Consider the following 13,847-nt stretch of genomic DNA (forward strand, 5'->3'; position numbering starts at 1 on the left):
TGTAAAGTTCAACACAATCGCATCTCCTATACAAAATATATATATTCATAATGCTATATTATACACTAAATGATAACATCATGACAAAAGCATCTTAGAAAGTTATAAAACGTCGATGTGTGGCATCATTCACTAACACCAAACAATGTGCTATTATATGTTGTATGTCTTTGGCACTGACAATGTATTATGCACGAGAACAATATAAATGTAAAAAGATGATAAATAATAATATTAACAATTCATCGATAAAGAATGATGACATGTGAATAGAAAATTGAGCGTATTGTAAACACACAGTGCTTTTTGTAAAAGTTTTAAATACGCTACTTGCCACCTGTCGACCTCCGGCACGCCGATGTACAGTACTGTAGACCCGGACAGTTGCCTCTACTACACTGTACCGCACAGTACTTGTCAGCGTACTGGTAGACGGCTCGGTATCGAGGAGTAGCTTTACATGGCTGACTTCCGGTTACACCGGAAAACAAATGACCGAAAATGAAAGGAAAGGCGTTCTGAGGTACATAACCAGCTGGTTTATGGTTCTGTATGGATTGTCCTTGATGCTGTGCGGAGGACGGGAGTAGGAAGTGAATCCCTGAAGTTTGGGTTTGTCCCTGAGGTATGACGTTGATTGGGTGAAAGACAGACGAGAGAATCGGACCTGACGTATGAGTCGATTCTTGTGGTTTGACCTGGGCTGACTGATAGACAGACGAGTGAAGTTGTCCGGATGCCCCGACAGACCCTACACTGACAGGATTAATGTTCTGTGGTATATAGCCAGAGGACTGTGGAGTCTGTATGAATTGTCCTTGATGCTGGACAGAGGACAGAGGCTGGAAATGAATTCCTGCAGTCTGAGTTTGTCCCTGAGGTGAAATGTTGACCGGATGATTGACAGACGAGGAAATCTGTTCGGATAAATATGACGGAGCACCAACAGAACCTATACTGACGTCAGAATAGCCGTAAAACTGTTCTTGTTCTCCACATCCGATACAGCAATTTGTTCCGTCACAGCCGTACGAGTTCCCTGTAAAGAAATATCTTGCCAATGAAAATAGTATAGGATTTTTTACAGACAAACATACTTTTAGGTCTATGAAGATAAAAGATATATTTTGATATACAAATCATTTTAATATCTTTATTTCATCTTTATTCATTCACATTAATCTTAATTAACAAAACATGCACTTCTTCATGAAGAAAAACGTGCGATACATAGATACAAAAGTCTGGTCGTTAAATTGAAACAAAAACAATACTTTCGATCGAAACAAATGCCAAGTATAAGAAATATATACAATCAATTCTGATTACATTATTGGCTTACCTGCGTTGTATTTCCACTGAAGAAGACACTGAGAGCACGTGACACCGGTCGGAAGTTTGAGATGGACTGTATTAGTGGTGGGATGACCAGCCTCATACACTCGAGTACTGCCGTCTGTCTGCTGTAGGACATGCTGGTCCAGACACGCCTGGGACACACGGGTACTGGGGTTGTTGTGAGGACACAGGCGGAACTCGAAGTAACCCTTGTGTGACGCCGTTATCTGGACATTGACTGTGATTGTCTGTCCCTCGCTGTAATGGCGGACAATAGTTCCGGTGGCATACTTCCCGCCAGCCTCGTGTTCACGTCGTCCATCCCATGGATCGCCACAAACACCACATTTCCCGCCATTGATTTTCCATTGACGCTGTAAAACGAATATATCAAATATAGCATTTTCTTTTCTATTGGATTTTTTATCCTTTGGTTGTAAATTGTGTTGATGTTTTCACGCTCTTCATCTTTTCATATTATCAATTTTGTTGCATTCGTTATTTCTGGTATATGCATTAAGGAAATCGAACTGTACTTAAATGATCAACTTAAATATGAACTCACATTAAATCCTCCACAGAAGAGCTGATTGTCGTCGTAGTTTGGGGGAGAGTTGTAGCCAAACCTCCACATACTGGCCCTACCCGGGGGCTCCAGCAGTCGACCATGACCTCTGACCCCAGATATCCACACACTCAGCGTCAGGAGTATCGACAGTGTCGCCATGATGACAAAATTCATGCTTATTTGTTAATATAATATTTGTATCTGAAATATGAAATACAGGATAATTATTAGCAAAGTTCATATTGCAAAAGGTTTTATATTCAAAGAGACTGTTAAAAGTAATGTTTCTCTATTTAATATATTTAAGCATTTCTCTTCATTAACATTTACAATTATCAATAAAATGCGACGGTCATAAAGAAATATGAAATTAAAAGGCGAAAGAAGACGCATATCAGCTTGATAAGGCAATACATGTTAACATACCTTTTTCGGCAAGTAGCAGTTGATATCAAATGTCAGTTTCTAACAGAACTTCAGTGTTGCTGTCTCAGAGCTTCTTGTACTGTCGCCTTTCTGTTGAGTTTGTTGGTATACAGAGAGCCATGTGCTCCTGGTATTTATAGTAAACTATCGGAAGTGTAGTACACAAACAATTGAGGTCATTACGGTACAATGTTTGTACAGGGACGATAACATTTCTATAAGATACTGATACAGGGATATTTAGGAATGACGCCCTTGCCAGTCAATGGTGTTCGATCTAATCCACGTTAATATCGAGGTGACGTCGTACCCCCACACATGGACTTACCAATGGACTTGAGAGGAGTTAAATGACCCAAAAGATTTACTTCAAGACCGAACGTGTCAATTATTTCACTTTAGAGCAAATATACGCATGTGGGTCTTACGTCTTTTGACAATCATTATGACCTTAGTAACTGTAAGTGCGTTTTTTGTTTTTCATTATAAAACAGATACGAAATAAATAATCTTTGCGTTATTTGGAAAGTAAAGTTTTGTTCTATATTAATGCATCGTTATATATGTGTATTTCTTTCTGTATTAATTTCGCTGCAAATGAGTCATACTACTACTAAATGCAATCAATGCATTTCAACTTTCAAATAATTAGAATGTATCCTGTTGATGTAAGGTAGTATCACTATCCATTATAAATACATATTTATTCCAGGAAAAGCTTTAATAGCAACACATCAAATCCCGATTGTATAAAAATGTCTGTATCAAATATTCAAATTGGTGCCTCCTTATTCCGTATATCTGGTACAGATTAGTCATCAATCGCACACCTTCATAAACTGTAGTATTTATATAAACATTTCGACCGCACTTGCTTCTATATCAAATGTTACTTTTATACTAGTATTTGTACCCCGAGGTTTTCTAACCAACTGTTCTGTTTGTAAGCATTTGTATCCCGATGTTTTCTACCCAACTATTGTTTTTGTAAGCATTTGTACCCGATGTTTCCTACATCAAATGTTGTTTCTCCAGGGACTGTTGTAATTACATCAGTTGTATTTCTACATCAATCGTTCTTTTTATATCACTTGATGTCTCCACATCAACTATTAATTTACCCCAATTGCTTCTACATCAAAAAGTGGTTTTATAAAACATTTTCACGTTGTTTTTATTTTTTAAATCAACTATGTACTACATTTAAGCATTTTTACCCCGATGTTTTCTTACATCCATGTACTGTTGTAATTACATCGGTCGTTTTTCCACATCAGTTGCCCTTTTTATATCATCTGTTGTCTCTACATCAACTATTGTTTTTACATCACTTGTTGTTTCCACGTATTCTGTTGTGTTGATATCAATTGTTTATCAAAAGAACAAAGGACTAACGAGACTAAAGGAAGACACAACGTACCACTTAAAAAAAACACGAAACGAGTAACATAGAATGGAGTTTATGTATTACATGTGTTCCCTATCATGATGTTTATACCATACAGTTGTGTTTGTTTTCCTCCTTTGCAAAATCTTAATTCAATTTATTTATTTTACAACAATTGCGAAACAAGTTTGATCAACTCATATTAATCAATATTGTTGGCCCGGATGGTAGCGCACAGGGTTTCCTATAATGTGGGAGGAAACTAAAGTTCCTGGAAAAAAACCACGTGGTCAGACTCCTTTGCAACACCAACGTGTTACAGAATGCACGTTATTATTAATTCTGTAAATTGTATTTGGTTGCAGATTCAATTACCTTCTAGTTATAGTAAAGATTTGTCAATTTATAATTACATCAATATACGCTGTACAATTAAGTACGTGCTATCAATCAATTTGTCAGGTTAGCGTTTTAGCTGAAGAAATCTACTCAAAGATCAGAAAGCGACAGAAAGTTCACGTATCAAATATAATTTACTTTAAAAAAACCCACTTTTTTTCTAAAAATTGAAATCTAAAATTCCTAATCTAAGAACAAAACATATACCATAGAATCATGTTCTAAATCTTTAACGGAAAACGGAATTAATGTGTGAACTGTGAAGATATCAGAGTAGGAAGGTGTGTAAAAGGTTGTCTGTGTCAGTAAACATATCATATATATAGTCTATCAGAATCGACACGTGTGAGACCGCGGCTATGTAAATTCCGCGTTACAGTGATTCACAGACGTAAGTTTAAGGGATAAACATTACGGAGTCTCCCAAACAGAAGTAGTAACAGACAAGTAACAATGGTAACCTATGCTGTCTACTCTAATGTTATCATAACAGTCAATGGTCGTCTGAGAACGGAGGGAAACAAAAAATAAACAATTTTAAATATGTCGACGCTTTGTCTTTAGATTATTTTATAATACCCTTTAATTTTAAATTAATTTATTGCTATTCTTCTATTTGCCGAATTAAATGGTATCAGGGGATATTCCAAAACACGTAACTACAACATACAAACATTGAATTAAGGTAGAACTTTCTTCCCACGAGTAATAAAATTAATGGAACAGTCCTCCGGCACCATCAATAAATATATTTGATCAGGAAATGAAATATGTTTACAGAGCTAATATACCTCGTTAAACATTAGCTGTTCATAACCAAACTTTCAAAAGTTAAACATGCATGTATGTTATTGAAAACATGATATCTATATAAAATTACTGAAATATATGACATATCTAATATATATTATATAAAATGTATCATATTATATCAAATCAATGGATGAAAACTCGTTATCATATCAGCTACCTTATATCGGAACAAGGATTTAACATGATGTTGAAAACGAAGTATCTCCGACAAGAACTTGTCGAGGGTATCACTTGCTGTCTACAACCCGTAGACAAAACGCAGTATTAAACAGCCTGAGTTCACCTTTAGGTTGTGTATAATGACAGCCTCTGATATGCCATAACAAAGACAAAGGCGAAATAGACAAAAATGCCTGCATATCATCATGTAGCGTATCATTCACCACCATTCTACCAAATATGATATCTATATACAATTACTGTAATGTATGACATATCTAATATATGTTATATACATTGCATCATATGCTATATCAGATATCTTAAATGAATGAAAACTTGTTGTATCAGCTACCTTATATCGGAACAAGGTTTTAACATGATGTTGACAAACGAAGTCTCTCCGACAAGAACCTGTCGAGGGTCTCACTTGCTGTCTACAACCCGTAGACAAATCGCAATATTAAACAGTCTGAGATCACCTTTGGGTTGTGTATAATGACAGCCTTTCCTACGCCATAACAGAGACAAGGCGAAATAGACCAAATAGGCCTACATATCATCCAGTAGCGCATCACTGACAAATTCTGACAAATCCTGAAAAACGTGCTCCGAATATATTCTTCGAGAGAGAAATAAGCTCCCCGATTTAAAAGTCAATAGATTTCAATCCATATAAAATATCTTATATACTTGATATCATTTATATCATACCTAAAATATATGATATCTTTCTTGTATATAACATATATAATTTATATAGAAATACAGGATCGACATTACTCCTTGAATGTTTGATAAGTTTGCAAAGTTTAACATTTCAACCTTCGCCGCAGCCATATATTGCTACAGAAGAATTTTCAATCTACGCTGCAGTCATATAACTTATCACTAGGCCTAGGAACTAAGAAAACATCTGTTTACAAATTAAGCATGTCGATACAGAATGTGAACAATTTTACTGCGCAATTTAACTATTTTGTCCACCTAGGACGCATCAATGGTACTAAAGGTGAAAATTATGTCAATTAATGAATAAAGTGTAAGTTGAAAATAGTCTATAAAAACCTTTATAACGTTACATATTTACAACTTTCTGCTATACAACAGGTACTTTATACAAACTACCCCGGTATGGTATTTCATTTGTACCATAATACACTTTAGCAACGAGGTAACGCCCCTCTTTGAGGATTTTTTTTATCCGTTTAACTTATTCTACTCTACGTCGCTAAATCAATTTGCGGCAGTGTAACTACCTGTACAGCTGAAAATATGAAAATTGATAAGATTTTCCATTTCCTCATAACTAGGAGCTGCTTACTACTTTAGCATCGTTTCTAAATGGAAAAATAACTAGGTCAATGTACCGTCCGTGGAAAACTAAATTATAACTAGAGGACGATCGATACATGCGATGGGATGTAGTAACTAAATATATTTATACAACAAGATATGATATATGTTTTAACTAGGTTGTTGTTTAAATTGAATTACATAAGTATGCTTGGTAATAAAACATTTGTGCAAATCAACTGTTTTAGACACGCAGCTCTGATCCAGAAGTTTATACTTGATTATATTTTTGTGCCAAATTGATTTACACTTCATAATGTTTATTGTTCCAGATAATCTTTTAATCGCTTTGTGGAGAACTTTGGTAATAACCCTTGTCCCAAATCCTGATCATGTCTCTTACATGAATGTTTCGTATGGGATTCGTGCGTCTTGCACTTGCTTTTGTTTTCAAATCAATTTTATTACAACAGATTAATGTATAAATGGATAAGGCACCTGTATTGCCCATGAAAGTCTTTCAAAATAGGTAGACATATATGACAGACATTTATATTTATAAAATAATTAAATTGGAACTTAAAGTAAATAAAATAAAACTCCAACCTGTTGCCTTGGGTGTTTATACATGGAAATCAATCACATATTGGATCTTTTAACAGCCTCTGCTGTGTAGTTAGAGGCACATTACAGTCTCTGTTCCCTACACGAAGTGGCATGGTAACCACTTATAATAGAATTCTAAGAACGAATAGTAAAGTCACTTTGCAGTACGATGCTGGTTAAAATCTTCAAGATATTACAATGTAATCTAGAACAGGTCGGAATTTATTTCGCATATCTAGAGCAATGGAAGAAATTCCATACAGTTTACATTACATTTTCATAATCACAAAATTGGGTTATCTTTAAGATGGTCCTTATATAGATTTGAATTCAGCTGACTCACATTTTCCCTGGTGAAAATATGAAATATGTCCATTTTCTTCAGCTATCATCATACTTTAAAGTATCAGTACAGTTATATGATTGCAGTACTTGTAAGTTTCACTTGAATAAATTGTTTAGAAGTGTCTGATTGAGATGTTTTAAATCATTTCACGTTCGTTTATACATCATCTTGAAAAATTAAGGCTGTAGTTTTCACATAATGCTATTTCAAAATCGTTGTTAGTTTCGTTATAGACTTAATGATAGAAATATTTAAAACTGGTGGCCTGTTCCGCAAAGATATGATATTAATACAAGTGGTTTGTTCTACAGAGAAGAATTATGAAAATATATGTAAGGTGATGATTGTTGATCATTGTTAAAATAGGCATAAAATGTCCTCGTACTAGTTAAAACAGTCTTGCTGTAGCATTTTATAAAAGGAAAATTCATTCAAATATCATGTCTTTCTTCAGTAAGTACATTTACATATCCGTAGATATACTTCTAAGATATTTTAATAAGAAGATCACATTTGTTCTGCGTGAGATTATATCACACAACACTAGTTTGTGTTTAAACTTTGTATCATTGGTGGAACTGTTTTCATAAACATGTAATCAAAAAATGTTCTGACCATGTTCTACTCATGATTCTTATCATTTATATCCACTATATAGATACGACACAACGACATTATATCTAGAACCTCATTAATCTATCTGTTGTATGCCTACAACAAAGAGCGATGTCCTCGGCAAAACGTTTCACACGGGAGCGTAATTAACCCAATAGGTAATCAATTAATGAATAATAAGGTTCGGGTTCACCGCCTTGAGTTACACCAACGTTAAATGTTTGCACATTTGTTTTATATCCATCTGTTACTTCTATTTGTTGCATATCGTTAGATAACATGGTATCAAGTTAAACATCGACACCAATTGCATGTCTCGAAATGTTGCCACATCATGTCAAACAATTTAATGCTGCCACGAAAGACCATCTTGTAGACTTTACCGTTATCCAGTCGTTTTGTTTATTTGAAACCTTAATAGGTTTTTTTGTTGCTTTTGTAACGTTTAATTAGTATAGAAGTTTCGGATGGACAATGGTTCAAGTACGTTTAATTGAGACACAACAGACTGGTTGGCAAAACATAAGGGGTTGATATTGAATAACAATTTGATTTAAGTTTGTTTCTGCGTATAAAATATAAATTACATGAAATATTGAATTTTCGGTTTTGACATTCTTTGTTCCTGTTTTTGTCACTTGATGACTCCTCTGACCGACTCTGGTTGTGATTTTGCACTGATTTTGCTATTGACACATTGCCCCATGTGTATGGACGGAATAATGTCTTATAACTGTATACATATTGTCCAGGTGTTTGTGTATTGGTTCAGTGCGCCACATCAGTCTTTGGTGTTGAGATAGTTTAGAGTGTCAAGATATGTAATTTTTTGATTTGACACTTATAGAAATAACAGTTTTATAGATATTGTCCTGGTATATTGACGGTCTTGTGTGTTCTATTTTACCTAAAACGGTATATATCTATTTTGATGATAAATACAAAAAGCTCTATATTTCCTTTTTCAAAGTTTTATTATCAAAAATGTGTAAAGTTCAACACAATCGCATCTCCTATACAAAATATATATATTCATAATGCTATATTATACACTAAATGATAACATCATGACAAAAGCATCTTAGAAAGTTATAAAACGTCGATGTGTGGCATCATTCACTAACACCAAACAATGTGCTATTATATGTTGTATGTCTTTGGCACTGACAATGTATTATGCACGAGAACAATATAAATGTAAAAAGATGATAAATAATAATATTAACAATTCATCGATAAAGAATGATGACATGTGAATAGAAAATTGAGCGTATTGTAAACACACAGTGCTTTTTGTAAAAGTTTTAAATACGCTACTTGCCACCTGTCGACCTCCGGCACGCCGATGTACAGTACTGTAGACCCGGACAGTTGCCTCTACTACACTGTACCGCACAGTACTTGTCAGCGTACTGGTAGACGGCTCGGTATCGAGGAGTAGCTTTACATGGCTGACTTCCGGTTACACCGGAAAACAAATGACCGGAAATGAAAGGAAAGGCGTTCTGAGGTACATAACCCGCTGGTTTATGGTTCTGTATGGATTGTCCTTGATGCTGTGCGGAGGACGGGAGTAGGAAGTGAATCCCTGAAGTTTGGGTTTGTCCCTGAGGTATGACGTTGATTGGGTGAAAGACAGACGAGAGAATCGAACCTGACGTATGAGCCGATTCTTGTGGTTTGACCTGGGCTGACTGATAGACAGACGAGTGAAGTTGTCCGGATGCCCCGACAGACCCTACACTGACAGGATTAATGTTCTGTGGTATATAGCCAGAGGACTGTGGAGTCTGTATGAATTGTCCTTGATGCTGGACAGAGGACAGAGGCTGGAAATGAATTCCTGCAGTCTGAGTTTGTCCCTGAGGTGAAATGTTGACCGGATGATTGACAGACGAGGAAATCTGTTCGGATGAATATGACGGAGCATCAACAGAACCTATACTGACGTCAGAACAGCCGTAAAACTGTTCTTGTTCTCCACATCCGATACAGCAATTTGTTCCGTCACAGCCGTACGAGTTCCCTGTAAAGAAATATCTTGCCAATGAAAATAGTATAGGGTTTTTTTACAGACAAACATACTTTTAGGTCTATGAAAATAATAGATATATTTTGATATACAAATCATTTTAATATCTTTATTTCATCTTTATTCATTCACATTAATCTTAATTAACAAAACATGCACTTCTTCATGAAGAAAAACGTGCGATACATAGATACAAAAGTCTGGTCGTTAAATTGAAACAAAAACAATACTTTCGATCGAAACAAATGCCAAGTATAAGAAATATATAAAATCGATTCTGATTACATTATTGGCTTACCTGCGTTGTATTTCCACTGAAGAAGACACTGAGAGCACGTGACACCGGTCGGAAGTTTGAGATGGACTGTATTAGTGGTGGGATGACCAGCCTCATACACTCGAGTACTGCCGTCTGTCTGCTGTAGGACATGCTGGTCCAGACACGCCTGGGACACACGGGTACTGGGGTTGTTGTGAGGACACAGGCGGAACTCGAAGTAACCCTTGTGTGACGCCGTTATCTGGACATTGACTGTGATTGTCTGTCCCTCGCTGTAATGGCGGACAATAGTTCCGGTGGCATACTTCCCGCCAGCCTCGTGTTCACGTCGTCCATCCCATGGATCGCCACAAACACCACATTTCCCGCCATTGATTTTCCATTGACGCTGTAAAACGAATATATCAAATATAGCATTTTCTTTTCTATTGGATTTTTTATCCTTTGGTTGTAAATTGTGTTGATGTTTTCACGCTCTTCATCTTTTCATATTATCAATTTTGTTGCATTCGTTATTTCTGGTATATGCATTAAGGAAATCGAACTGTACTTAAATGATCAACTTAAATATGAACTCACATTAAATCCTCCACAGAAGAGCTGATTGTCGTCGTAGTTTGGGGGAGAGTTGTAGCCAAACCTCCACATACTGGCCCTACCCGGGGGCTCCAGCAGTCGACCATGACCTCTGACCCCAGATATCCACACACTCAGCGTCAGGAGTATCGACAGTGTCGCCATGATGACAAAATTCATGCTTATTTGTTAATATAATATTTGTATCTGAAATATGAAATACAGGATAATTATTAGCAAAGTTCATATTGCAAAAGGTTTTATATTCAAAGAGACTGTTAAAAGTAATGTTTCTCTATTTAATATATTTAAGCATTTCTCTTCATTAACATTTACAATTATCAATAAAATGCGACGGTCATAAAGAAATATGAAATTAAAAGGCGAAAGAAGACGCATATCAGCTTGATATGGCAATACATGTTAACATACCTTTTTCGGAAAGTAGCAGTTGATATTAAATCTCAGTGTCCTACAGAACTTCAGTGTTGCTTTCTGTGTGTTTCTTGTACTGTCGCCTTTCTGTTGAGTTTGTTGGTATACAGAGAGCCATGTGCTCCTGATATTTATAGTAAATTATCGGAAGTGTAGTACACAAACATATAAGGTCATTACGGTACAATGTTTGTACAGGGACGATAACATTTATTTAAGTTACTGATACAGGGATATTTAGGAATGACGTCCTTGCCAGTCAATGGTGTTCGATCTAATCTACGTTAATACCGAGGTGACGTCGTACCCCCACACATGTACTTATCAATGGACGTATTAGGGGTTAAAATGATTTACTTCAAGACCGAACATGTCAAATATTTCACTTTAGAGCAAATATACGCATGTGAGACAATTAGTAAGACCTTAGTTACTGTAATTACTACTAAATAAATAAGCTTTGCGATATTTGGAAAGTAAAGTTTATTTCTATATTAATGCATCGTTATATAAGTGTATTTCTGTCTGTATTATTTTCGATGCAAATGTGTTATACTACTGATAAATACAATCAATGCATTTCAACTTTTTTAAATAATTAGAATGTATCCTGTTGATGTAAGGTAGTATCACTATCCATTATACATACATATTTATTCAAGAAAAGTTGTAATAGCAATTCATCAACTCCCGATTGTATAAAAATGTCTGCATCAAATATTCAAATTGGTGCATTCTTATTTCGTAAATCTGGTACAGATTATTCATCAATCGCACACTTTCATAAACTGTAGTTGTTTATACAAACATTTCGACCCCACTTGCTTCTATATCAAATGTTACTTTTATACTAATACTTGTACCCCGATGTTTCTTCCTAACTGTTGTCTTTGTAAGCATTTGTACCACGGTGTTTTCTACGTAAACTGTTGTTTCTCCATGTAATTTTGTAATTTCATCAGTTGTTTTTCTCCATCTATTATTTTTTTTATGTCATTTGTTGTCTCTGCATCAACTTTTGTTTTAACATCGGTTGTTTCCACGTCTACTGTTGTGTTGATATCCATTGTTTATCAAAAGAACAAAAAAACTAACGAGACTAAAGGAAGACACACCGTACCCCTAAAAATGAACAGAAAACATATAATGGAGTTTAAGCATTACATGTGGTTCCTTTCATGATGTTTATACAAAAGGGTTGTGTTTGTTTTCCTCCTTTGCAAAATCTTAATTCAATTGATTTATTTTACGACAATTGCGAAACAAGTGTTATCAACTCATATTAATCAATATTGTTGGTCCGGATGGTAGTGCACAGGGTGTCGTATAATGTGGGAGCAAACTAAAGTTCCCGGAAAAAACCAAACGTGGTGGTACTTCTTTTCTGTAAATTCTATTTGGTTGTAGATTTACTTACTTTCTAGTTTTAGTAATTCTGATAAGATTTGTCAATTTGTAATTACATGAATAAAGGCTATACGTTCTAACAATCAATTAGTTAGGTTAGCAGTTAAGCTGAAGAAATCTACCCAAAGATCAGAACGCGACAGAAAGTTCACGTATAAAATATATTTTACTTTAAAAAAACACCACAATATTTTCTAAAAACTGAAAACTAAAATTGCTAATCTAAGAAAAAAAAACACCATAGCATCAGGTCCTAAATCGTAAACGGAAAACGGAACTAATGAGTGAACTGTGAAGATATCAGAGTAGGAAGGTGTGTAAAAGGTTTTCTGTGTCAGTAAACATATCATATATATAATCTATCAGAGTCGACACGTGTGAGACCGCGGCTATATAAATCCCGCGTTACAGTGATTCACAGACGTAAGTTTAAGGGATAAACATTCCGGAGTCTCCCGTACAGAAGTAGTAACAGCGAGTTATAATGATAACCCACGCTGTCTACTCTAATGTTATGAAAGCAGTCTATGGTCGTATGTGGACGGAGGGAAACACAATATAGACAATGAATATGTCTATTCTTTGTCTTTAGATTATTTCATAATACACATTCACTTTAAATTATTGGACAAAATCAATGATTTACCGCTATTCTAGAGGACAAAACCAATGATTTACCGTTACCCTATAGGAAAATAAATGGTTTTCCTCTATCATATAGGACAAAACAATTACTTACTTCTACCCTAAAGTGAATGATTAACTTCTACTCTTCTCTACTTTTACCACTATCCTATCGAGCATAATCAATGACTTACCACTACCCTATAGGGGAATACCAGTTATTAACCACTATCAGGAAGGGGAAAATCAATTATTAACCACTATCAGGAAGGGGAAAATCAATTATTAACGACTATTAGGAAGGGGAAAATCAATTATTAACGACTATCAGGAAGGGGAAAATCAATTATTAACCACTATCAGGAAGGGGAAAATCAATTATTAACGACTATTAGGAAGGGGAAAATCTTTTATGAACCACTATCAGGAAGAGGAAAATCAATTATTTACCACTATTAGGAGGTGGAAAACCTTTATGAACCACTATCAGGAAGGGGAAAAATCAATTATTAACCACTATTAGAAGGTGGAAAACCTCTA

General features: G+C 35.3%; 2 protein-coding genes across 3 annotated transcripts in view; both read right to left on the bottom strand.

The window, feature by feature from the left end:
* The window catches only part of LOC110452820, an 18,065-nt gene extending 15,684 nt beyond the window's left edge, over positions 1-2,381 (bottom strand). Inside the window, exons 1-4 of one of the 2 annotated variants that reach the window (XM_021501513.1) lie at positions 2,333-2,381; positions 1,904-2,107; positions 1,343-1,712; positions 30-1,039 (exon numbers count right to left, since the gene is read on the bottom strand). In XM_021501513.1, the coding sequence (XP_021357188.1) occupies positions 327-1,039; positions 1,343-1,712; positions 1,904-2,080 (1,260 nt within the window). In that variant the 5' untranslated portion in view covers positions 2,081-2,107; positions 2,333-2,381 and the 3' untranslated portion in view covers positions 30-326. Of the gene's footprint in view, positions 1-29; positions 1,040-1,342; positions 1,713-1,903; positions 2,108-2,332 lie in introns of those variants that run through there. The other variant, XM_021501515.1, reaches the window with a different exon arrangement.
* Positions 1-11,365, bottom strand: part of LOC110452819 — a 12,476-nt gene extending 1,111 nt beyond the window's left edge. The window contains exons 1-4 of the mRNA XM_021501512.1: positions 11,274-11,365; positions 10,845-11,048; positions 10,284-10,653; positions 9,606-9,979 (exon numbers count right to left, since the gene is read on the bottom strand). Of these exons, the coding sequence (XP_021357187.1) occupies positions 9,606-9,979; positions 10,284-10,653; positions 10,845-11,021 (921 nt within the window). The 5' untranslated portion in view covers positions 11,022-11,048; positions 11,274-11,365. The remainder of the gene's footprint in view (positions 1-9,605; positions 9,980-10,283; positions 10,654-10,844; positions 11,049-11,273) is intronic.
* Between the last annotated feature and the right edge of the window lie 2,482 nt (positions 11,366-13,847).

Source organism: Mizuhopecten yessoensis, unplaced genomic scaffold (genome assembly GCF_002113885.1).
Source record: "Mizuhopecten yessoensis strain PY_sf001 unplaced genomic scaffold, ASM211388v2 scaffold6893, whole genome shotgun sequence".
In the NCBI taxonomy this organism is placed as follows: domain Eukaryota; kingdom Metazoa; phylum Mollusca; class Bivalvia; order Pectinida; family Pectinidae; genus Mizuhopecten; species Mizuhopecten yessoensis.